Source organism: Euwallacea fornicatus, chromosome 27 (genome assembly GCF_040115645.1).
Source record: "Euwallacea fornicatus isolate EFF26 chromosome 27, ASM4011564v1, whole genome shotgun sequence".
Taxonomy (NCBI): domain Eukaryota; kingdom Metazoa; phylum Arthropoda; class Insecta; order Coleoptera; family Curculionidae; genus Euwallacea; species Euwallacea fornicatus.
Window position 1 is genome coordinate 829,753 of NC_089567.1, and position 24,685 is coordinate 854,437.

At 34.8% G+C, this 24,685-nt stretch overlaps 5 protein-coding genes across 13 annotated transcripts in view; 2 read left to right on the forward strand and 3 right to left on the reverse strand.

Annotated features, from left to right (window-relative positions):
* Positions 1-836: 836 nt before the first annotated feature.
* Positions 837-3,655, reverse strand: LOC136347243 (uncharacterized). Of its 5 annotated transcripts, none has more exons than XM_066297038.1 (7): positions 3,638-3,655; positions 3,096-3,257; positions 2,350-2,473; positions 2,145-2,297; positions 1,838-2,085; positions 1,363-1,662; positions 837-1,265 (listed from the first exon to the last, which is right to left on the reverse strand). In XM_066297038.1, exons 2-7 carry the CDS (start codon positions 3,250-3,252, stop codon positions 943-945), a joined length of 1,305 nt encoding a protein of 434 aa, XP_066153135.1. In that variant the 5' UTR covers positions 3,253-3,257; positions 3,638-3,655; the 3' UTR covers positions 837-942. The 5 variants fall into 5 exon arrangements, with proteins under 5 accessions (XP_066153135.1, XP_066153133.1, XP_066153136.1 ...); XM_066297036.1 differs by lacking the exon at positions 3,638-3,655 and adding an exon at positions 3,311-3,510; XM_066297040.1 differs by lacking the exon at positions 3,638-3,655 and adding an exon at positions 3,311-3,515 and having other exon boundaries at positions 1,048-1,265; positions 1,334-1,662.
* Positions 3,656-6,374: 2,719 nt separating this feature from the next.
* LOC136347280 (HUWE1-associated protein modifying stress responses) lies at positions 6,375-13,256 on the reverse strand. The gene is made up of 5 exons (XM_066297151.1): positions 12,942-13,256; positions 12,175-12,252; positions 11,806-11,995; positions 11,137-11,405; positions 6,375-10,546 (listed from the first exon to the last, which is right to left on the reverse strand). Exons 1-4 carry the CDS (start codon positions 13,117-13,119, stop codon positions 11,144-11,146), a joined length of 708 nt encoding a protein of 235 aa, XP_066153248.1. The 5' UTR covers positions 13,120-13,256; the 3' UTR covers positions 6,375-10,546; positions 11,137-11,143.
* Positions 13,257-17,829: 4,573 nt separating this feature from the next.
* LOC136347281 (troponin C-like) lies at positions 17,830-19,469 on the forward strand. Its single transcript, XM_066297152.1, has 4 exons — positions 17,830-17,989; positions 18,666-18,937; positions 19,035-19,183; positions 19,244-19,469. The coding sequence occupies exons 1-4, from the start codon at positions 17,915-17,917 to the stop codon at positions 19,270-19,272; spliced, it is 525 nt and encodes a 174-aa protein (XP_066153249.1). The 5' UTR covers positions 17,830-17,914; the 3' UTR covers positions 19,273-19,469.
* Positions 19,470-19,490: 21 nt separating this feature from the next.
* On the forward strand, positions 19,491-22,235 carry LOC136347282 (troponin C-like). 4 transcript variants are annotated; one of them, XM_066297156.1, is made up of 4 exons: positions 19,491-19,570; positions 21,532-21,809; positions 21,863-22,011; positions 22,063-22,235. In XM_066297156.1, the coding sequence occupies exons 2-4, from the start codon at positions 21,556-21,558 to the stop codon at positions 22,089-22,091; spliced, it is 432 nt and encodes a 143-aa protein (XP_066153253.1). In that variant the 5' UTR covers positions 19,491-19,570; positions 21,532-21,555; the 3' UTR covers positions 22,092-22,235. The 4 variants fall into 4 exon arrangements, with proteins under 4 accessions (XP_066153253.1, XP_066153252.1, XP_066153250.1 ...); XM_066297155.1 differs by lacking the exon at positions 19,491-19,570 and adding an exon at positions 20,374-21,475; XM_066297153.1 differs by lacking the exon at positions 19,491-19,570 and adding an exon at positions 20,374-21,475 and having other exon boundaries at positions 21,536-21,809.
* A 93-nt stretch (positions 22,236-22,328) lies between these two features.
* Positions 22,329-24,685, reverse strand: part of LOC136347221 (synaptotagmin-15-like) — a 76,611-nt gene continuing 74,254 nt past the window's right edge. For both annotated transcript variants that reach the window (XM_066296994.1, XM_066296993.1), the window contains exon 10: positions 22,329-24,410. In XM_066296994.1, coding sequence (XP_066153091.1) covers positions 24,283-24,410 — 128 coding nt within the window. In that variant the 3' untranslated portion in view covers positions 22,329-24,282. The remainder of the gene's footprint in view (positions 24,411-24,685) is intronic.

Genomic DNA, 24,685 nt, shown 5'->3' on the forward strand with positions numbered 1-24,685 from the left:
TAGATACGAACCGTTCCGTGATCTATGACTGACAGTGACATTAAAATAACAAAAAAGGTTCGCCATTTTGCAAAACAATTGACGTTATTGAGAGTCCTTAAAAGAAGTCTGCGATTTCAACAAGAACAACAATTGAGACAATCAGCATTGGAGAAAATCGCTTTTTTCAAAATGTTTACTGAGCTATAAATTAAAAAAATTATGTCTCAAATGGACCTCGTAAAACCGTGTCGCAAGCAAATCAAAGTGACATGTGTCAGAGCATTTTTTTTTGGTTAGTTGGCAATGACATGCGAGCGATAAATGTCAGATTTTCGGTTGCGATTTGACCTAGATTTTACCCCCAGTGTCCCTTTCATGGGCCTGAATGGTACCGAGTTCCGATTATGGAAAGGAGACTTTTTGCTTTGCTACAATCGCTCTCGGGGTATCAGTTCATCTAACGGTAACCCCCAAAACGCTGCTGTGGTTTTATAAACTTTTAAAATGATTTTTATTTATTACATTTCACGAAAAAAAAAACTCTCCAGCTCTTACGTTTCCGATTCGCAAATTTGCTCCATTGTACGATGATACCTCAATCACGTCGAATTAAAAACCAATATTTCATCTTCTGTCCGAACAAATTGATTAAAGACACGATCATCTGGATGAACTCCAATTGTCCGAATTTATCCTATTTATATCACAACAGCATTTTTGTTCTGCTGCTGCTGGCTGCTGTGTAAAACTTTAACGACCATTAAACCTAATTTATATCCCAAGCAATCTTTATATTTTCCTTCAAACTTCTAATATTCCACTACGCCGTTTTATCGCCCATTAAATTAAGCTAAGGAAAACAACGCATATAATTTCTACAATAAATAAAATACGCGTCGAAACGTGTATATTAGGGAAATAAATATGAGAGGGTAATATACGATATTAACTAAGGAAATCTCAGGTGGAACGCCTTATTAAATGCCTGCAATAGTTGTTTCCGACAGCCGCATGCCGGCAAAACACTTTTAGGGATTTCTGGATTATTTGCTTTGGAGTTTCGTCCCCCTTGGACCTCTTCAGGTTAACCAATATTTCGCCGAAGAACACGTGACATGGGGATTTGGTGAAGATGTGAAACCCTTGATCGTCAGCTGTTACCACCTCGTTGGGCAAGCCCTCGAACGACTTCTTGCCCTTTAAAATGAAATCCATCAGTTTATCTTCATGTGGTGGTAGTGTGAGCCCAGACGGGGAGCTTTCCAATGCTTGCAAGGTGTTTCCTAAATAAGCAAAAATTATAGTTCACTAAACGCAGTGTAACCGCCAAAGTCCACATGTAGTATCCAACCTCATTAATCTTACTACAAAAACATATACCCGGTGCCACAAAAAACTTCTTCAAATCGTTCTCCTCTCTTCCGGCATTTCCCCCGTCGATTTTGAAGCTTATTCCCCCATATTTCCACAATCCCAGTATTCTCGCAGCGAATATCAAGAGTTCGGGGGTGAATTTGCCCCAATAGTGGTGTAAAGGAGATTTGGAGAATATCTCTCGAGGGGTAGCATTGCGGATTATTAAATCTGGAATGTCGCCTAAGACTTCATCTAGGGTTTTAGGACGTGGACTCTGGGTGGTGAAGGTCACGTGTTCGGTTGGATTTAGAAGCTCGTTGATTTCTAAAAATTGATTGTATAAGGTAGCTATGAGCTGGAAATTTTAGGAATTTTATTTGCGCAAAAAATCCATTTCTATGCCAATGAGTATGGTTGAAAGTTAGCTGTTAATAGGTAAATCCAAGTTAACGATTGACGATATAGTCGATAGTAGATAATATTGACACAGGATTCTTACCATTGCTACTTCTTTTACCAATATCCGCTTTATTTCCCAGGAACATATCGAGCAAACTTTTAACTCCGAAACCAATTCCAAAAGAGGACATCTGATCCGTACGGTGCCTCTTTCTCCTAACAAGAACACTTTTTCCGACCTCTTTGCTAATCTTCTTCGCCGTTTTATTTTCTGGTGCTTGAGTTACAAGGGAGGTGGGCATTAGGCGCCTTTCCACTTCCGGATAATTTGACGGTGATGTATTGGTACTAAGAAAATACTCATCTAAATCCATCACTTGGACACACTCCAAGAACCTAATGATTACTTTTTATTGCTGTTTGATTGCAACAGAACTAAGCGCACAGCAAAGCCTTTGTACTCTCTTTTGATTCTCTCCAAAGCTGAGAGTTGCTCTTTATTCCAATTTCCAGAGGAATGTACTAGATGGATGGTCCTATTTCCGAGGGGTTCCAGATTGCTACAACCCGCACCATTCTGGTCTTGCTTGAGGAAAATTCACATGCAGTTACCTGTAAGAGCATCGCGGTACTCGAATGCTGCTTGACGGAACCATTGAAGAAAAGATTAGCAGGGCCATCATAAAGAAAATTAAGCTTACTAATAGGGTTGTCGTCCAGCAAGGACTAATGTGATCTGCAAGAGAACGGCTGTATATTCAAGTAAAAGTTAAATAGGTTGTTATGATAAGTTGCTTAAGATTCCTCTTCTTTGTTGCAACTTTTCCTTATTTCCTTTTGTTTCTGTTTTTTCGTCATCGGCTATTTTTCGACACATACTTACAACTCAGACTCTTTGGATTTCTCATGCTGACTACTCCTAGTTTAAACTGCCACCAGAGCGCAATTGAATTCGCACGAGTCAGTGCAAATAAGTATTTGCGGAAGTAGATAATTCGTGTTTTTAATTACTTCACGTATGATTGTGTGAAGTAGCCCATTATGCCATTACGACTACCTTTTATGTCGGTGGATGATTGTATCAAACTGGTTTCGGTCAACACAGAATACTTAAATTTAGCAGTTTCTAGTGTTGATTTTTCCAAGTCAATACGTAAATCCGCAAATTGCGGAATTGCGATCGGATTTTCTGAGCAGATACAATATTCGATTTGTCGTGATGTAATATTGTTGGTTTATCTGATGATGGTTTTAAAAACGAAATGTTGACCGAGAAATCAACTTTGTTTCCTTTCAGAAAATCCCTCTCTGTTTCCATAAATTCCCGGTTTTCAATTTACTGCTTATACTATACGTACTAGGTAAATCGGTAAAAACTGCAGTAGCCCCCGAGGAAATTCCATACAGCCGACCTTTGTCGAAATTGACCCTCTTGTTGTTCTTTGAAACATTTCCATCGTCTTCCGTGAGGTATAGGAGTAAAGGGGATTTTTCTTCAGGTCTAGCGTCTTCCATTATAACTAAAGTGTTAACTGAATTATACACTTTAATGCACTTTAAAGCTGGCACTCACACTTCTTCTTTCAATTCTAGATTGTAAGAAATAGCTGCTGTAAACATTTGTATATCAAAGTCAGAATAGGCAGAAGAAAGTGTCACAGAAAGTACCAGTGATGTTTAACAATGAAGCTAACTAAAGCAACTGAGGGCTCTTAAAACTTGCGTGTTATTTGTGTTTGTGAATTACCCACGTTTGTTTATTCCAATGTTTACCCAATGGTGTGCTTTTGTAGTTTTTCCTTGACCATTAACGTGATGTAGAACAAAATATCATGTGCGCGAATGAACCCTACAGCATTCTAAGTTAGTTCTAGTTGTCTTAGAGTAGAGGGTTACAGACCTTAAAAATCTGCTATTCGCAATTGGCACAGGCAGGTATTAGACCACGATAATTTTTCAGAATAATCAAAGTGTCAGCTTAAACAGGGAAGTTTGTTGGTTTTGAATGTAATCTTTAGCTCTTTCCTTCATCTAAGTTTTCTTTGATTTTTCATGGAAAACATTCTGAGTTCTATAGAATGTGAGTATCTATAACACGATAAAGGGCAGTATCGTGATATTTTACAACAGAAAGGTTTATAAGTCAACAGGTCAAATAAAGGCAACGGTATCCATACAATATAAACAATATGTAAAACCATTGTTGATTTCACCAAAATCTGTAGGCGGAAAACTAAACCAGCATCGACTCTTTAAGTACGGATTCTCCAAAACGTCAAGAATCGAGTCAAATTCAAGCAAAGTCGGAATCCGCTTTATTAAATAATAATAAGGATCCTAAACAATATGTATATTATGATAATATAAGAGGAATTAGGTGACAGATTAGTTAAATTAGTTGAATCCCAGGAAGCTGGTAGTAATAACTATATGAATGAAGTAATTTATATTCTACGAGAACTAAGGACTCTCGAAATAAATTAGTTATTATTAAAATATGTTTATATCCCATTTCTAGACATAATCGCTTTAGTAATGGATGAGTTCAGTCGTTTTTCAATAAGCAGCAAAAACTCTATTAAAAAAAAATGATGAAATATTGCATCCTCGGCCCGTTTTCTTTTCCAATAACGATGGTAATTATGATATCGAAAATCAAAAAATGTATTGATAGAATTATTAATCAGACAAACGAAGAAACTGGTGTAACGAATAAAATAATTAGAGAAATAAACACGTTCACCGAGAGAAATGAGGTTGTAAATATTAAATATGTTGATGATTTGTCAAAGCTTCAGAAACCTGAAATCGTTGTAATAAGCAAAAAAATACAATAAATAAATATGCTTTTATTAAGATCACCTACACCTGGGAAATATAGGTAGATGATGCTATAATGATAGTAAAACAATTTCTTAGATCCGACTTAAGTAACAAAATTGGTAAACTACGAAAAACACTGATGCATCATGTTAGTGCAGAATCAGACAAGTTTTGCGATATTGAATCGGATCAGCTACAACCTCTAGAAGATCGAATCAAGCAATTAGAACTGGAATCATTACGTTACGAGGTCATAAAATGATCACTATATACATATAATAAGAAATCAATAGGTACCTAATCATTTCGTGATACGAATATATTATAAAAACAATGAAAGCTGTAAGTAAAAAACCTAAAATTATTAAAGCTAGAGAACAAGTTGTTACGGATCTACATAAACCGACTTAATCATAATTTAAGCCAAGATTTATGCAACATGGTTTAGATGATATTTTTCTCACTGATCTTGCCCAATTAGATCGACATGCGCGAGAAAATAATGATATTTTAGTTGTCACTGATTTTTTTTCAACATATTTGTGAACTAAACCGAGAAAATTAAAATCGGCTCAGAATGTTAATATGGCTATGGCATTTACATTCATATGTATATTCAAATCGTCCAAAGGAATACCAAAAAAACGTATCTCAGACCCAGGAAATAAATACTATATTACACATTTTGTAAATCACTGACAATGTAATAGTACTAGACAATGCAAATCTTGCAGTAGTATAAAACATTAAATTCATTTTAAAAGTTTAAATTGCTCCTTTTAGAGTATTTTTTAGTACATCGTGAAGACTTACATTTGAAGCAACCATTACTACGTAACATATTATTCCTTCTGCTGTCTGTGTTGGAGCGGCAATGAAATCCCATAATTAAGCCATGCTTTGGTGAGATTGGACAGCATATCTACATAAGAATACATGTTGGAACAACTCTAGATATTAACATGAGCTGCCTTCGTAACAGCACCAGCTTACATCGGACTGGACATATTTAATTTCTAAGAATTTGAAAAATTATGTATATAAATAATACAGGGTGGTCCTTAGGTAATGGTACACATAGTAATTCAAGATACCTTACATAAAAGCAGGACGATTTGAGTTATGGATCCTGGTGTGGAAACCGCTATTAACCGAACTACGACGTGCTAAATGTTTATTTTGTTTTTTCGAATAACTCTTACAGTTTTTTAGAGAATTTCTTCAAATTTGGTTTTTAAGGGTAATCTGACAATTAGAATTCATTTTTAATATCTATTTGGTGGCATCAGTTAGGGAGCGCCACTTAACTCAAACTGCGCATGTTTCACTTTATTCAAATTTTTGGCTACTCACTTTATCAACTCTGTTATTGCCAAAATAGATTCTCCCACATTTTTGACTCAAAAAAGGTATACTCCACAAAAGTCGAAAGGGGTCACCGATTTTGAAATATTTACATTAAAAAAAAATTCAGTGCAACCACGTCTATTTTAATTGATTCAAAAAATGTCAATGGGCGTAGGGCTAAACAGGGTTTTATTTGTGTTTGTAACCGAACAGGAGGTGGCCAGATTTCAAATTCCTCAGGAACATTTGTGATAGATTAGGAGAATCTGGATCATTTCGTCCTCCAAACAGGGATAGTCGATCGCCCAAAAACAAATTATATAGGTGTAATTATCGGGTAATTGCACTAAGGACATAATTATCAAACATCATGATAATATGCTCAATATTTTTTGTTATTTTTGGTAAAGGTAATTTTTTTTTTAATTAAAACGTACATTTGATGGTTTTGATCAATAAATATGCACTTTCAATATTGTCAACTTTTATTTCAGAATGAAAATTTACAATTCGATTGTACAAAAATAAACTAAACACCCGAACTACACAGAGCACTTACTGCGTAAGCCATAACTCAATACCGAAATAAGAATAAAAAATGTAAACTGATAACTCAATATGGATTATGACGGCTAAATTTGGAACAAACCGTACAAACAACAACGAGAGTAAAGCTTCAATTAGTCGTTACTGTAAAACTAAAAGGCAACAATATTTATATTTCTTAATAAATTAAGTTGTAAATGAATGTGCTTAGGTAGCAATAAAATAAAAAAATAAAAAAAAAAACAATTTAATGGTGCAAACGAACCAAAATAAGGACATATTTTTCGTGTTACCACAACTCTGAATGCAATTATGTAATTAAAATTAGTAGACATTATTTCTGCTATAATAACATGTTACATTAAACAGATAATTGAGAAATAAAGAATATAACAATAAAAAAACTTCTTAACTTCCAGGCCAAATTTTCAATCGATTAAGCCTTACTTCAACTTTCTACCTAACTCCAGCTTTGTGTTTAATTACCTTGAGCATACTGGCTCTACAGGAAAATTTCCTACCAAAAGCATCTGCCGTATACTTTATACTGCATCTTGATGAAATCTTCGAGTGCGTATTTTGTGCATGGGTTTGGCGTATAGCCAAGAGCAATCAAGATGAATGATGATACCAGTCTTAGGGAAAGTTTGAGAAGGTTAAGATTTATTACGGCTTTATGTCTCATTCTAACCAGAAACTTAGCCTATTCTAATGGGCCATAATTTTGTTAATATCATATTTGAATTCGCCTTCACTGCTCTTGGCTATACTTTGACCCTGTTCATACAAGTCCTATTGTTGGCACTCGTAGATTTGGTTGGCATGCAGAAAAAAGGGAACCACAGATGGCGCCATTAGAATATTTCCCTGCAGGCCCAACACACTTGTTGACACTCCAGAGCTAGAATGAGGCACAAAGTTGTAATATACCTTAATCAGTGTTAAATTTTAACAAGAAATTCAAAAACGACCTCTAATGGAATACGTAATAAATTTGTTAACGGGTATGGAACGATATTATTAAGTTTAAGCTCCCTCAGACCGAAGCTAAAATTTCGTCTCAGTAAATATTTATGTTGTTCCAATGCCTCGTCAATAGTTTACACGTTGCCAAAGAAGGCAAAATTGTTGCTCAGATTTTTACAGTGAACATTTGGCGTCAGTCTGGGGAGACTGCATTAGCGAAAAATAGTTATTTACCTAATAAGTGGGGAAAGTAATACTTTGCCACACGCTGATGACTCGAAAAATACTTTTCCACGTGTTTGATTGATACAACACGTTGACTTGGTTGTTTCCTGTAAAGTCTATTAATATTAGCATGCGGTAAAGTTTCACTTTTATCTAGCATGTGCGTGCTGTAAAACCATTTTACTGCACGCCCGTAGAGGAAAATTGTTGGCAATTTAAGTTTCCGGGAGCTACAATCATTAACGACTATTGAACATGTCCTTTTGCGTATCTTTATGAACTCACTTATGCCTCAAAAGTCTCAATGTCTTGGACAGTTTTCAGCTACGTTACAGTTTATCGTAAATCAAAACAGCCAGTGTTGCTGAAACCTGAGATTAAAACTTAAAATCGCTTGCAGCTAAATTAACTTTTTTTTTTGTTTGGATTATGCAATTTATTTACAATATTTACAGCTATGTCACTTGATGTTAACGAAGCAGCATAGCGATATGGAGGACCGTGGTACGCATGGAAATTTTCATTTTTAATTCGAAATTAAGCAAAAATGGAGCTTTTCGACGATCTAATTTTATTAGAGTGTTTTCCTGAGCACAATAAAATATATTTATAAAAAATCCAATAATTAACAAAATTGAAGGGCTTCATCGCCAGCTAATTTGAGCTATTGCTGGCGCTTTAGGCCTTAAGTGTAAAATAATTAAAAGTAAAGCCTGAAACAGCCAAAAATTATATAACATAAAAACAAGAAATCCAATTATTCCAATAAATACAGCCAGGGTTCGGGTAAATAGTAGTTCTACATTCACATACGTAGACCTATTTTTTCCCATTTAAAGCAAAATAGATAGTAGCCGGTGTAACAAAGGAAAAATTAAAGCTAAACCTAACACACTTATATTTGGTGTATATTCGCTATACAAATAAGTTAAACTTATACAAAATAACGATAAAAGTCTGTTGAACTAAATAAGGAATAATTCATAATAGAAAATACCTAAATAATATGGTAGATTGCTCAATAAACTATAATGCGCCTTAGGTACCAGTGAGGTGTGACGACTAAGTATTATAAAGGAAAAAAAAATGGTGTAAAATAACGCGAAAAATAAACATTTTCATGACGTCAAAAAAAGAGCATGAAAGCTAATCAATAAATTATCACAATTTAATTAGTGTCGATTTTCATGATACGGTAACCATTTCATGGTAATCAGACAGGTTCTATTCAAAGAGTCCTGCCTCTTTTGTTCCAATTAACTTAATTCAATTTCTTTATAACAATTATTATTATTTATTTCCTTGTATACCATTGCTGTAATGGAAATCAATTAAGTATAAAGCTTTTTGTCCACAGCAAAAATTCTGTATAGTAAAGTTGTGATACGAATTCATCTATGATTTCCTCCCCAAACATGAAGTAAATCCGCCTAATATCACCGGATTCAAGTCCTGTTAGAAAGATTACAGGTATTCGACACCCCCGAAACGAATCTTAATTATGGTATAGTTAAAGATCCCCTAACCCGTAATACTTTACATTATGTGCAGTGTTAATTTTGTCGTCTTTGCCTCGCAGATACCTCCTTACTTATTGTGGTGTTCTCTTACCTCAACCTTACCTCTTTAACCATATACTCTAAAACTTTTAAATTTCCCATTCATCTATGATCAGAAGCACACTAATTTATCATAAATAAAGGGAAATGTATGATTTCCACGTACTTACAATTTTACCCTTAATTTGACTTCGGCATTCTGACATGCTACCATGTACAGGTGTATTTCAAATCCGTTTTACATGTACGAGGTGAGGTTTTGCAAGGTACAGAGTCGGTCATATGGGAAAAGTTTTAGGTAGTTTTATGAGAAGCTTATATATGGTTTAAAAATTGATTTAGCTTTTATGGTTTCCCGAATAAACATAAAAAAGTGAAATGTTCTATTTAATTTTTTTTTTATATTTGCTAAACCGTGCCAAAAATAAACGACGATTAAAATATTAGCACATAAAATCCTATTGTGCTTTAAAAAACGTACTGTACGAATAATTTTTAAATGTGCTCAAAACTGACATTTTTAGATGAAGAATATGACCAAAGTATGCTGTGAATAATTACTCTAGTTAATTATTTTAAATCTTCAATTACACAAGTTAATATTCATATACCTATAAATCTATCTTGATGATTCAAAACCGGCTTAATGTATTAGCTCAAAATGAAAATACAGTAATAACAGAATATTTAATAATTTAAAAAAATTCAGGAGGTACTGAATTTAAAGTTCCTACATGACAATGCAATTACGCAGTATCAATTGTGAAGTAAAAATTACGAATTCTGTTGTTAATCTTTACGTAATTTAAAGTGAAATTGCTTAGAAATTTGATCTAAAAATTAATTTAGAAATAGAGATAATGTAAATCATAGATAAACCAGCCTTTGGAAAATCAAGAAAAGTTGATTTAATTGTTGTTTGTTTTTCTGTCTTGGTCTAAATGGCGTCTTATAATTTTATAACTTTAGGGTATTCTTGCTCATATTCTTACTCCTGTATAGGTACGCAACAGATAAATATTGCAAATGCTACTCTTCTTGAATAATTAATTAATCAGTTATTGTCTGCGAGAAGATCCAACGTCGCGCAGCATCTAGAGTTTCCGCAGAAGTATAAGAATGTAAGAAACAAAATTTTGTATATAAAGTAAGCAAATAAAAACACTAAATAAGTAAATAAAAGAAAAACTGCAATGTGGTACTGAGTGATGCAAGATTAAGGTAACAGAACACCGTATGTGCAAACTTTTTCGAATTTAATGTTGTAGGTACATATATACAAGTCTAAAGTATTATAATCGCCAGTTTCGTTAACACAGATATATAGTTCCTTCACTTGGGTTCTGTGAACAAATGTTAAATGTAAAAAAGGGTGCCACAAGAGTAAACCGTCATTTTTTAATAACGTAGTCCATTATTCTTTAGTAAATAAAAGAATTAATATATATTAATGAATTAAAAAAAAACAATAAAATCATAATAATGGATAGCTCTATATATATGACGTACTCAATTAAAAAAATTACATGTTAGTGCTTATTTATAAAATAAAAAGTAATTTGTGATCCGTTTTTCAATTTTAAGTAAAATAAGTATATTTTATAAAATAATCCAAGTTAGCCCTAGCGACGTAACTCTTATGTCTGAAATAAACTTAAATTTCAATGGTTCCTGTTTTGACAATGACATTAAGTGCTAAGGGCTGTATTGATATGTCCCATTTAAGGAGTAAATCAGAAAAAAAAATTATTTGAAAGTTGAAGGAATATATCTTAAGATTTGCAAGAATTTGCTGTGTTTCACAAAAGACTGGTTGAGGCTTTTTCTTAATGATCGCCCTTTATTATCCACGACTTTTTTTTTTAACAATTATCTAGTAACAAATGGGCATTAAACCTCTTCAATTATACATTTACTTTAAGCAAAAACTTACCTTATAGTCACATAAATTTGGGTCTTTTAGGATGCGTAGGGCTACCCATGGGTACGTCATTGGGAGAAGCAGAACGTTTCGCGCCGTGGCGCGCCATTTCGCCTGCTATAAAAGTACACAAATCCGTTCCTGCCTGAGGAGAGGATCGTCGTGAGTTTGTTAGTGCCTCCCTGAACATGTGCAAGTTAGGATCAATTAAGTGAGGTGTATTATTCGTCGAATCTCTGTGGTGAGGCGGGGGAGAAATGTTGCGAGGACGTGGAGACAACCTATGTAAAAGTATTTTATAATATTTTACATCAAGAACTAATCATGAGTAAAATTTACATTTATGCATTTAAAGTTAAGGCAATTTTATATGTTTGAGATAGGATTTGGCTCAGAGATGTAGATATATACACATATCACAAGCTCTATGAGTAATAGATCAAACAATGTAAAATCTTAAAGCTAAATTTGAGGTTTTCCACTACTTCAGGTTTTAATATTGTGACACTAATAGGAAATTGACAATGGGGGGTTAAGGATCCTAAGTTGAAGGAGAAGGTCAAAATTGGTAAACAATATCTTATTCATCTAAGAAACTTTACAGTGTTTTTTTACACTTCTATATTATTTTGTGCATGTCAGCAAGTCTAAATCATACAAATGTAACTTTTATTTTCATACCTATGATGTCCATGGTGATGGTGGTGAACTTGTCTAGGAGGTGCCGGTTTTCCTGCCAAAAATGTAAGTAGATCTTCCCTTCTAATTAACCTTCTTTTCCTTTTAACCCAGTTTAACAATTCCTTATTACGGTTTTGGTAACCATTTTGCTTTCCTAATTCTGTAATCTTCTTTAAACCTTCACAGGATTCTGAAAAATATTTCACTTAGACATAAATGTGAATAGTATGGACCAAATTATATGTATTATTACAACTTAAATTTGTAATTATGTGGTTTATTGTTGTGAACTAATCTGTTAACTAAGCTAAACAATTTTAGAACATTTATCCAATTTGAAATAGTTAATTTTATTGCCTGATCACTCACCTTTATACAAAGTGGTAACAGTACCAGCTGCTGTTTGAAATTGCACCCATATTGTTCCAGGTTCTCCAGTAAATCGGTCTAAAAACACAAAATTGATGAGAAACTTGAAATCTCTACTATAATTCAAAATGTTTTCATTTTTTGCATTACTTCATATCCATCATGGTCCTCTAGTTACTTACTAAGGTATCTAGGGATGCACATAATTGGTCCTCTAAGAAATGCGTATTAATTAATGTGAATTATCCGTAAGTGGAACTAAGCAATGTTTTACCACTAGCATTAGCTACATATGATGATAAGAAAGTGAAGTAAATGAAATTAGAATTGCGGGTCATTTCTAGATTCGATATTTATAAAAGAATTTCTGGTATTACAGCAACAGGCAAAATTATAAGGAGAGATATTATTATTGGTGAGGTTGGTTGATAGACTCGTTTCTACCTGGACGAAAGTTCTTTATTGTCTCTCTTTTAAGTCTTTAATGAATTTAAAAAGAAATTGTGTATTGTTTCTTTGGCAAATGAGTATATGTAATAAAACTTAAGATAAGAGAATATTTTATATTTTAACAGATATTTTTATGTACTTTGGAAAAGTCAAGAATAGCAATGGCAACATTGCCACAGCTGATTCTCAATCGATAATGCAGATATATATCAACAAAATGTCGCCTTGAGGGAAACTAAAAATAAACGCCCTTTTCTTGGGAATTACCTCAAAAAACTCACAAATCTCCTTTAATTCTACATAACCAGAAAAATTACCTCTATAAAGCTGGGCTATGGCCGTGGCTGAGTCTTGAAAACTGGTCCACACTTTACGCTGAAAAAGTTCGTTTTCCTGGGCTAAATTTTGATCGTAATCGGGTTGGGTTTCAATGGCATCCGAGCACTGCTGTTCCCAGTTGCTTAACCAGCATTCGTTGTCGTCTTCTCCATTCATTTCTTTATACACTTTCGCACTTCACTTCGGCAGAAACTGGATTTTCACTTCAAGAAGGGCATTTTTGTTGGAAAACTTAACAGAGAAATACGACGTGCTGTTGACTGTCATCCACTAAATTTGACACTGTTGCCACATCCCATTTTGGATTTTTCCGTAAGCACATCAATTGACTTGATTAGTATACCAATCATTCAGAACTCACTCCACATTAAGTTCAAAAGAGAGAACCACCAGTTAAATATTAAATATTATAAACTATTCATAGGTGACGAGATAACTGATTCTAAAACATATCAAATAGTGCCAAAGTAGAAATTATTCCATCAAGACTGCTTTTAAGTATTGTTAATGTCTAGATACTTTAAATATTATTCGGCAACGTAGCACGGCTAAGTATGTGGACATAAAATTACGTTGTATAGATAACCCTTCATACATATCAGTGTATATTTGGTTAACGGCAATTTAGATTTAGGTTTATCGGTATTTGTGAGATTTGGTAAGAGGTAAGTGTCCTTTAACCTGGACTTGGCAGAGCGTGTTAATGTATACACCGCATCGAAAGCATTACTTGTGGGAGATTGGATTGAATATTTGTTACTCTGCATACTCCGGAAATAAGTTTTTATGAAATATTGCAAGAGAGAAGTGTCCTTTAAATTGGACATAGGAAATTTAAAGTCTTTCAGTGTATATACCGTGTCAAAGGAATTATTAGCGTTGAATTTGGTTAAATTCTAGTAACTTTAGAACTACGATTAATCAGTTTTTGTGAAATATTGCAAGAGAGAAGTGCCCTTTGGACTGGACATGAAAAGTTCAGAATCTCTGTCTATATGCATTGCATCAGAATTACTATTTACGATAAGTTTCGTTGAAGTTTGGGTGTTTTAGATAAACGGTTAATCGATTTTTGTGAAATATTCAAAGAGGGAAATATCCTTTAAACTGTACACAAGAAATTCAAAATCTATCAGTGTATGCAGCACTTCAGAGGTATCATTTGTGTCAAGATTTATCGAATTCGAATTTTTGTAGGTACCCGAATGATCGAGATATGTAAAATATTCTAAGAGTAAAGTGTCCTTTAATCTGGACATAGTAGTTTTAGAATTTATCTGTGTACGCACTGTACCAAAGGCATTATATATATGAAGAATAGTTGAAGTTAGGTCACTTTAGGTATGTCAAAGGGTAAATGTACCTTATACCGGGAATATTTAGAATTCATCGTTGTTTTCACCACGTTAGGGGTTTTGTTCGTGTTCTATTTGATTAAATTTGGGTCACCTTAGATACTCGAAGATTTGAGAGACCGAAAAAAAGTGTGAAATTTTGCAAGAGAGAGAAATTTTTCATTCATGTCCTTTAGGCTGGACGCTGGAAGTTCAGAATTTATTAGCACATATAATGGTATTTTTTCTGTTTAATAAAATGGATAGTCCCAGCTATTTTCGAATTTATTATTCCCAAACTATTTATTTTATTATCTATTAAGCTTGTGCCAATACTTCGAAATAATCGGTCTCTGTCCAGAGATATATAGATGACCGCGGCCTCACGACTTATTCAGTGCTGTCCCAGAACTGAAATATGTTAACTCGCCTCAAAAAGGTCCACCCAAACGTCAGGCATAATGAAAGGTGTAAAGGTAATTATTTTCTATTATTAGAGCCACCGGCAAACAGCTGTAATATTTCTAAAATAATCGGAATGCAATAGATTATGAGGCCGCTTCGACAAAACTCAAATTAGTGGGAAAAGATTTATTTTTGATTATGAGAATCAATGATGTGTATTTTTCGCATACTGGCATACCTATGTATGTAGGGTTGTTAATAACACTACAGGAAATATAACTTTTTTTTAAATATTTAGCTATGTGTCTATAAAAAGATTATGATGCTCATCAAGTTGTATTACAGGTATTTACACTAAGAATAATTTTTATTCCGAAGTCCAAGTCACATGAATAATGGAGACGCACATTGATCCCACTCACGATAGGGGTAGGAACTCATAATTCGCCAACAGATATCTGGGCGATAATACATATCGCTAATATTTTCAACTACTGTTTTCTCCTACATTGATAATTACATATTTTTGCCCTCTCCATTGAGATTCCGCTGCGCCAAAAGCTCGTGTTTGATTTAAAACAGCGCTCAAGTAATTTTTTACTCTTCTGGAGTTAAAAGACGCCATTATTGCCTGTACTGAATTACCGTAGAAGTGAAAAAAATTCTCGAACAGATGAATAACGGGTTAATAATGACACGTGCATATCGCCATTACTTACCTGGTGCGCCTGCCCCCCATGATGATGTCATAATTCCTCTTGTAGTTGCACCTCTGGTTGCAGTAAAAATTGTACCAAGCGAAATGTCGTAGTTTAATCAAACTATGCACACAGGCTTGGAAGGGTAACAAATTGCTGTGAACCTCTGAGGGTAATAAAAAAACGTCTCATACTTGGCACATGTGCTCTACCATTAGAGCCACGGCATACTGCAACTACTTTTCAGAGCGGTTACTTGACCAGAAGGCATCATCACCCTTCAGTGACGTGGCAACCTTAAAGTTACATATATATAAATAAAAAGAGGGTGAGAGGGTGAGAGGAAGAGGGAGAGAAAGAGAGAGAACGAGACAGAGAGAGATTGACTATATTTAATTGAAATGCATAATTTATAATGTTAACCGGTTTCGTCAATTTCACTGCAAATCGCTATTTTAGTGTTTCGTAATAGGAAAGAAATGCCTTTCATCAAGGTGAATTCCCAATGAAATCACGAACTTGGCCTGGCTATGCTAGTCAAGGTATGCAGTATGACGAATACAATTTTCCCAAAATTTCTATTCGCAGTAAATGATCCTGATCTAGCCTGTGTTGTTTTTTGTTACGAGGAAAATCTTCAAAAAGACACCCGGTCTGGTATTGTGACGGCCGGGTAGTGTGAAATAGTAATAGCGTTTCCCTAGTTGCTCCGCTCTCTATAGTAGCAATAGGTGATTTCCTTAGCAGGCCCCTGCCCAGGTACTCTCCGATTTCACCTATTGCACATCTATCCTTCGGGTTTAAGCGTTTGTGACTCTCTCTCTCTCCCTCTCTCTTTTTTCCATCTCTTCTCTCCCCCCTCTCTCCCTTTCTCTTTTTTCCATCTCTTCTCTCCCCCTCTCTCCCCGCCCCACTTCCTTCCACTCCTCTCTTCTCCAATGGTGTTACCCGAACTCGCGGTACCAACCCCGAAGGGGAAAAGTAGCCGCATGAATTGTTTTATACCAATTTTGCGTTTATCGGAATTACAGAGTGTTAGAGGTTGAAATTTTGTTTCAAATTCCTCAATAACTCTTTGTGCTTTCATAGCACCAACGCCAAAATTGGTACACTTAGGTCTCGTAAGATGCCAAGAATTTGGACCTACTTTCAACTTACCGCTTCGGTACATTTGGTCATATTTCTTTATGAGTGCGATTAATGTCAAAATCTATTCAATATAATGGAAAAACGCCTATTTTTAGTTAAAAAATTTTATTTACCATTTCTCCTTCCGTCTATAAGATTTCCGTCTACGAATTCAAGTCGGACCATTTCAAACCTTCAAAAATGGCGATGGTTCACTCGCATAGTAACACGTTACTTAGCTATTATTACTTTAGCTTGTCAAAGTAATTAGTCTATTTTCGCTTCGTTTGCTCTTTGTAAGTACAAAATTGTAATTTAAACCAAGGCTTAACGATTTATCCCTTCGTGAGATGCACACAATATGATTTGTGTTTTTGCTCAAGTGGGTTTCGTAATAAGATTTATTTTTTGATTTGTTAATGGCCTTTCATTCTTTTGATGATCGAACAATTCAATTTTTAATTAATGAAGGATTAAAAGCGACACCACACGAATCAGCTTATGGGTAAAAATCTCGTGACCACAGGGATGTGTCGGGATTAAATGAGAATACCTTTTTTGAATGCAAATAGGCGCCTTTGCATTATACTGGATAGCATTTGAATTTAGCTGAAGTTATAAAAAAATGTGAGCAAACATGCCGAAACGGTGGGTTGTAGCTAGGAGCTACGTGAAAATTAGATAAAAACTTTTCCTTAACATATTACAAAACCTACACGTGCCACTTTTGGTGTCGATTCCATGAAAACTCAAAGAGTTAATCAGGAACTTTGAGAGAAAATTTCAACGTTTAAGACCATGAAATTTTAAAACACCCACCATCAGTATAAGGTATGTTGGGTCCGACTGCCATATTTTGGTGTCGAACTTCGCCACGCCCCGTAACCAGCGAATCGCCCTGCATCACTTATGCCGCGGTCAAGAACGGGACGGTTCTCCATGGTGTTCGAATAATTCCAAACTTCTCTTAATGCTTGGTATAAAGTCGTAATTAATTAGGTCAGTCGCAATTAGTGGATGCCTTCGGTTGAGCTTCAAGTCGGATTTTTGAGCGACAATAACACGAAAATCAAGTGTGCCCGTAGCCTTAAGTAATAATTTAATTTAAGTAATTAGTAGTAAGTTAATTTTTAACTTGTGCCGCTTGATTTATAAAGTAGAGGGGTATGTTCAAAAATAATTGTTATGTGCGATGAATAAAATTAATGAAATCTAATTTTAAGGTTGTGGAAAACCATAACAAACAATTCGAAATCCTAAACAAAGTCGTTCCCAGTTGTACACATTTAGCTGTTTAGGTAATTCATATAGTCCGTTAAAACTCGAAATATTTTCAAATAGATTTTCGCATATCTTTTCCCCTTCGACGAGTGGGGATAACTATAAATGTTCCACTTGAAAAATTTCGTTTTAGTGTCCGTTCTTTCTGGCATTCAAATACAATATTGGCCCTCAATCATGGTACGTTTTTAACTAATTTGTTTGAGCTAATTGGTTTTTGCGAGTGACGTGTGTGTAGGCGATTTGGTGGATTTATTAGTCTCGTGACGGCATTTATAGCAAATTGGATATTTATTTCGTCCTATTTGTTAGTAAAAAAGTGAAAAATAACCGTAGTCGAAATATGCGTGGGTACGTCGGATACTTAAAATAAGAACACACGTGATACGCGGCTAAAATGGACTTCGATGGTACGAGTTTGGGTGATAAATTTGGAAAACTCGTCTGACCTTTCCGACGTTATTTCTAAGCACGAACAGAATTATTTATGTCAAACCACGTCTATGCTCAACTGAAAAAACTCGTAATTTCCACTACTTAGCTTAGAGTTTCGAATTCCCTAGGAGTTTAACTAGGCAGGAATTTCTCTGCGGGGACACTTTATATTTTTAAATATTCCATAACTTTCCTCGTGACTTTAGTCAACTCCGAAGCTGCATCATAAATATTTCTGCAAATTAATATTTCAGCAAATGCTCAAAACACCCGCAATTAGTCATGAGATTGTCCGAGTTGCCAAGACCGTCTGTCAGGCCGAAACTCATTATTGTTGAATAAAACATTTCACATGCCTCTGCCACGTGCGATAGCGTCAAAAAGTTTTAATTTGTTATTAAAAATATGCTGATTTTTGCAGTCCGACGACGACCAAAAAATGGCGGTCATCCGCAAGGCCTTTCAGATGTTCGATACCGCCAAGACCGGCTTTATCGAAACCACCAAGATTGCCACCATCTTGAACACCATGGGTCAACTCTTCGATGAGGGCGACTTAGCTAATCTCATTAGGAAACACGATCCTGATACGTCTGGAAAAATCAATTTCGATGGCTTCGCCGAAATTGCCGCCCACTTCCTTGAGGAAGATGATGACGCCAACATTCAAAAGGAACTTAAAGAAGCCTTCAGGTAATTGATGATTTTCCTCTGTTTCATTGCTCTTTCCTAATTCTGGTTCCAATTTCTTCTCCTCAATTTTTAACACGGTTCGATGGTACTTTTCTAGGTTATATGACAGGGAAGGTAACGGATTCATCTCAACTAAAACCTTGAAGGAAATTTTGGCTGCTTTGGATGACAAACTGACCAGTAGAGATCTGGATGGCATCATTGCTGAGATTGACACTGATGGTTCTGGAACTGTAGACTTCGATGGTATGCACATCGCTTATGAAGATTTCACTGTTGTTCCTGATACAGTTTGTTTTGTTACAGAATTCATGGAGATGATGACTGGAGATTAAACAAGCTTTCCCATCATTCATTTACAGAATAGTCAATTCTAAACTTATCATTTCAACATTGTTTTTGGAGAAATTGTGATAAATTAATTTATCAAGATATCATACGCAAAAAGACATATATTCCAAAGATGTACAAAGGACATCAGTATAACGTTAATATGTATAATAAAAATAGTTTGTTATCGTGAAAAAGCCAACGAAGTAGTTTTTTTTTGCACCTTTACCCAGTTCTATCTAAATTACTTCAGCCCAGTTGAATGGAAGTATTGATTGAATTAAAACGAATTTAAAAATTACGGTAATTAACATAAAATCCACCTTTTTGCATTTAAATCATTAATCTAGCCTTGCGACCCTATAAATATTATCGATCGAGTAATACATTAGTCCTTCATATTCACTAATAACCTGATAATGATAAGTTGAACTAAAATGAATTTCCGGAATTAGTCCTTTTTTGACTAAGAAGGTTAAGATCTTTAAAAGATACCCAACCGTTTGATGTTTCCCGTAAAGATAACAGCCGGGTAGTGCGGGATATGGGATAACTACCCCTAGGTCCTAAAATTATTATCTCTCTTCTCGCCGACCTTAGAGCTACCTTACCAGCATTATTTCCAGGCATAACACACATAAACTTACGTATATTTTATTTCTATCTATTCTCTTCTCTCATTCTTTCCTTTCCCCGCGATTCCCTTCCCTCATCTCCTCCATTATCTTTTGAACGACACCCACTTAATCTCATACTTCGTGAGTTCTCTCTATATTATTTCACACTTCAGTCTTCTTAACTCACTGGTTCTAGTTCTCTCCCACTCTATTTCCCTTTCAGAACACTTAGGCAGGGTATACTCTGAAGTGTCTTCAATTTTTTCCTGACAGAATCAGCAATCAGTCTCACTTTCCTCACCTGTTCTGTACGGATATTCACCGGAAACTCCATGTCCTGTAACATTTATGTTCAATCTATGTATTTTGTACTAATCATTTAAGTCTAGAAATAAAACTTTTGTCAACTCTTTATATCGTTCACTAATTTTGTCCCAATCTTTCAGCATTCTTTTCCTTTTTTTTTTTTTTTTTTTTAATTATTTACTCCCTTTCCCATTTTTCTACATAAACCTCCGTTCATCCACTATCAGTCTGAATCGTGGGATTTTGGCTAGCATCAACGTTGGGTTATTCGCTACCGTCCCATAAACATTTGTTACCTTTAGAGTAAATGAGTTATTTGCTCGTTTTAGTAGAACCTTATACTTCTAATATTTCACCATTTTCTGCCATGCTGGAATCTCATACAGCGTGATGCAGGAAGCAGTCAGCGTCGTACCATAACGCGGGCCACCCCCTTTCGGTATGATCCTACATAGCACACCAACCTCCTTGTCCACTTTCCCTGTGATTTTGCGTATATATTCGGCAAAATTGTTGTCCCTACTAAATCAAACTTTAAGATATTTCAACTTTCTCTGCGTAATAAACTCGTGTTTATTCATAATTATTCTTAGACTTGTAATTTTCCTTGCCTCGCCAGCATCACCATCTCTGTTTTCTCAGTGATCACACTAAGTCTCTCTTATTTAAAGATATCAACCACCAACGCCGTTGCCTTCGTTGGTTTCAGTTCCAGAGATCGATCAGCGCGCTTATGCACGTTAGAATTCCCAAGATGGCCACCGCGCAGTGTGGATCTAACATCTTTAGATTTTTAAGTTTGTTATTTTTAAAAGTTGAAGTATATTTTCTATCTCAACGGCCTCGACGGAAATTGAATTGAACGTGACATGGGGCTTTGGATAACCCTTCCGCCCTTTCAGGTTTAAATAATTAATGCGAAAGGCAGGAAACGAAAGTTAAAAGAGGTAATTTGTAATACTAAATTGTTTTTCGTAATTTTTACGCATTTAATGAGGTCAGTTTCTGCTGACTAATTAGCATTTTGGAAGGCCCCGGCAAGTTACATCGACCGAGCAAATTACCAATTTTCTAGTCGTTTGGGAAAATGTTGACAAATTTAGCTCTTTACTGTTAACATCCACTGCAATCTTGGTATATATTAATTAAACGCAAATTTATTAAATCCAGTACATTAACGAACATTTTCTGTACTTAAAAATTAATACGGGTTATTAGGCCCAATTCGAAGGCAGTTTTTTAGTCATTTAAACCACTATGGTAGGTGAAACTGATTTTAAAAATGGTATTATTAAGTCGCATTTAGGAATAGATAGTTTGTGTTTCATTCCACCTTTTTAGGCAGCTTCAGACGATGAGCAGAAAATGGCCATCATCCGCAAAGCTTTCCAAATGTTCGATACTGGAAAAACCGGCCTTATCGAGACAGTGAAAATAGCCACCATCCTGAACACTATGGGTCAGTTGTTCGATGAAAGCGAGCTGACTAATTTGATCAGGAAGAACGATCCAGATCATACTGGAAAAGTGAACTTTGATGGCTTTTGTGACATAGCTATTCATTTTTTAGAGGAGGACGACCACGAATCCACGCAGCAGGAACTGAAAGAGGCGTTCAGGTCTGCACTAAGAAATTTATCCGAAGATTATTTACCTTTTTTAAATGATACAGGCTTTACGACAAAGAAGGAAATGGGTATATCACGACAAACACTTTGAAAGAAATCTTGAGGGCTTTAGATGATAAATTGACCACTAGAGAGTTGGATGGGATCATCGCTGAAATTGACACCGATGGGTCCGGTACAGTCGATTTTGATGGTAAAAATTTACAAATCAGGTAGTTTCGAATGCAATTAATTCAATATACAGAGTTTATGGAAATGATGACCGGAGATTAGCATGCAAATGAACCCGGAAGGGAAAAATTTAATAGAAGCGTAGACAAGTAGGAGCTATGGGGCAAAATTAGTAAACAGTGGGACAAAACTCGGCTACAGCGGCAGCTTCCTGGAATTAACGTTCAGCCATGTTAACAATAAAGTAATGAGAAAATTAACAAAGTATTTTTTTAATTTTGAATAATAACGCCTGGGATAGATGCAGGACCAAACATGGTGCTGCAAAGAAACTACAAATTTCTTTGGGTAGTTACTGATAGAAATCTATATTCAACCATCCATCTATAGATCTATTGGAAATATACTAATACAATAAATACCTAATTAGAATTTAGCTAACTTATACTTAATGAAAAATTGATGAAGTGGGAGTGCATAGATGAAGATCCATGATATTACATCTTCATGTAGTCGCCCTTTGACGGCTTCTGATATTCTATGTAGGTTAAATTTTTCGTTTTACACACGCTTTAGAAAAATAAATTTTAATTCCTTCTTGAACTCATTTTCCGAAAATGTATTGTTCTTACTGAGGTGGGGGACTCCGCTCTAAGTTAAAAGGAGCAAACGATTTAACAATTTTAACAAGATAAACTATTAATTAAAAAAAAAATTAATTTACCATTATTTGTCTATAATGGATCTTCCACTTACGTTAAGTAGAGTTAGAGTGATTTATACTGACACGAAAAATATAATAATTAATAATAGTTATGATATTCTAATTAAATTAACACTCAATAATTACATGAGTAAAACATAGATCTAAGACTTGGCTATGGTTCATTTCGGGCTGAATAAATATGTCGGCACTTACAAGTAAGCGGAAAAATGAAAATTATTACTGTATGTGTCACTTTTTAACGTTTGGTTTCCTTCTCTTAAATATTTTAATCAATGCTAAACAGACATTTACAAGAAAAAATAGCAATAACAATTAGAGCCCGGATTTTAAGCTTAATGTTTTTTTTCCACATTTTTAGGCAAATCTTTTATAAAACTCTGTAAAAAAAGCACTAGACTTCCCTTACTACTTCCTTACAGAAGCGGCCAATTCTCCTACACTTTTACCAGCCGGTTTTGACAAAATTAAGAGCGTCTGTCTTATATATTTTCACCATATTCTTCATGTGAATATTTTATATTTTAATGTTTGCCTCAATAGTCCCTTCCCCCCCATATAATCAAAAAAGTTAAAAAAAATGTTTTTTTCCTCATTGACTTCCTCCCTCATTAATTTTTTTGATATACATATAAAACCATATTTGAAAATATTGCTTGGATCAATTACACAATTACAGCACTTTTAAACGACCCTAAAAGCATAATAGATTATGCTGGAATAATCGCTGAAGCCGAACTTCACATCCAGGTTTTGAGTGATTGGATTGAGGTAAAAAATACTCTTTGAGAAAGTAAAAGATGAAGTCGGAGACGTCGATGTGAATTCTTTAATTTTTCGACATATTCCCATGAGATCATGGGACGTGGAAGGGTCATTTTCAAAACTAAAAAGACGATGAGTGGAATATCTTCTCGTGTTACTTTTGAGCATTTAAAACAAGCGTTAAAGGATGGTGGAAAAGCTCTTGGTCTTCTACTGATATTAACATGACTTCAATTTTTTGAGTGCTTTTCTTATAATATAGAATTTTTTCTTTGTGTTCTCTAGAATTTTAACCGTTTCTGGATAGTCTGTTGCAGTGTTGCAAAGCCGAATCAGTGGTTTCGCCCAAGTTTCATGCGTCGTTGCCATTTTTTCAGCCTAAATTATTTCTGTTCACCTCCTAAATTTAGCTCCTATTTGCATATTTTTTTGAGGCAGAAAACACGAGCTCTAATCTGAGAATATAAATGATAGAACGAAATTATGGGAATATAAAAATTTTTGCAATTCTCTGACATCTACACAGGGCCTCATTTTATCAAAAACAGGGCTGAATAGAAATTTATTTGCTAAAGACAGAAGGGAAAATATTGAAAAAAAGAACTTGTGCTATGCTTATTTCGAGAACATCAAATTTGGTCCACTAATTATAATTTTTTTATTAAACATTTATATTCTTTTATTTTTTTTTTGTGCCTGGAAAGATGGGATTCCACCAGTATAGCACGAGTGAGAGATGTATCGTTAAATATTAATATTAAAACAAAGAAATAATGAGCTAAGACATCTAGAAATATTTCATATCTACTCGGATAAAATGTGCCAACACTGGCTATGTTCCATTGGTTTCGATACCGCGGTGTTCCACTGGTTTAGGGCTTTTCCTCTTGTAAACATATATGAACCCAACACCACTTTCCCGATAAGTTTGTCTGGAACAAATTGTCAAATTAGCATATAACAATTAAGCAAAGCCAACACGTTCATGCAACTAAAACAAAGAGTTAAAATTGCTTATGCTACATCCTACATTACAGGGTGTTATTGAACAAGTGTCCGATATTTCACAGGGTAATTTTTCAAGTAGTTTTAATATGGAAAATTCAGATAAACATGAGTCCGAGCTCCTTTAGTTTTTAAGGTAGATCTCAGTTGACAAAACAAATCACATATTCTTTGATATCTTTCAGCTAATTTTATTAAATAT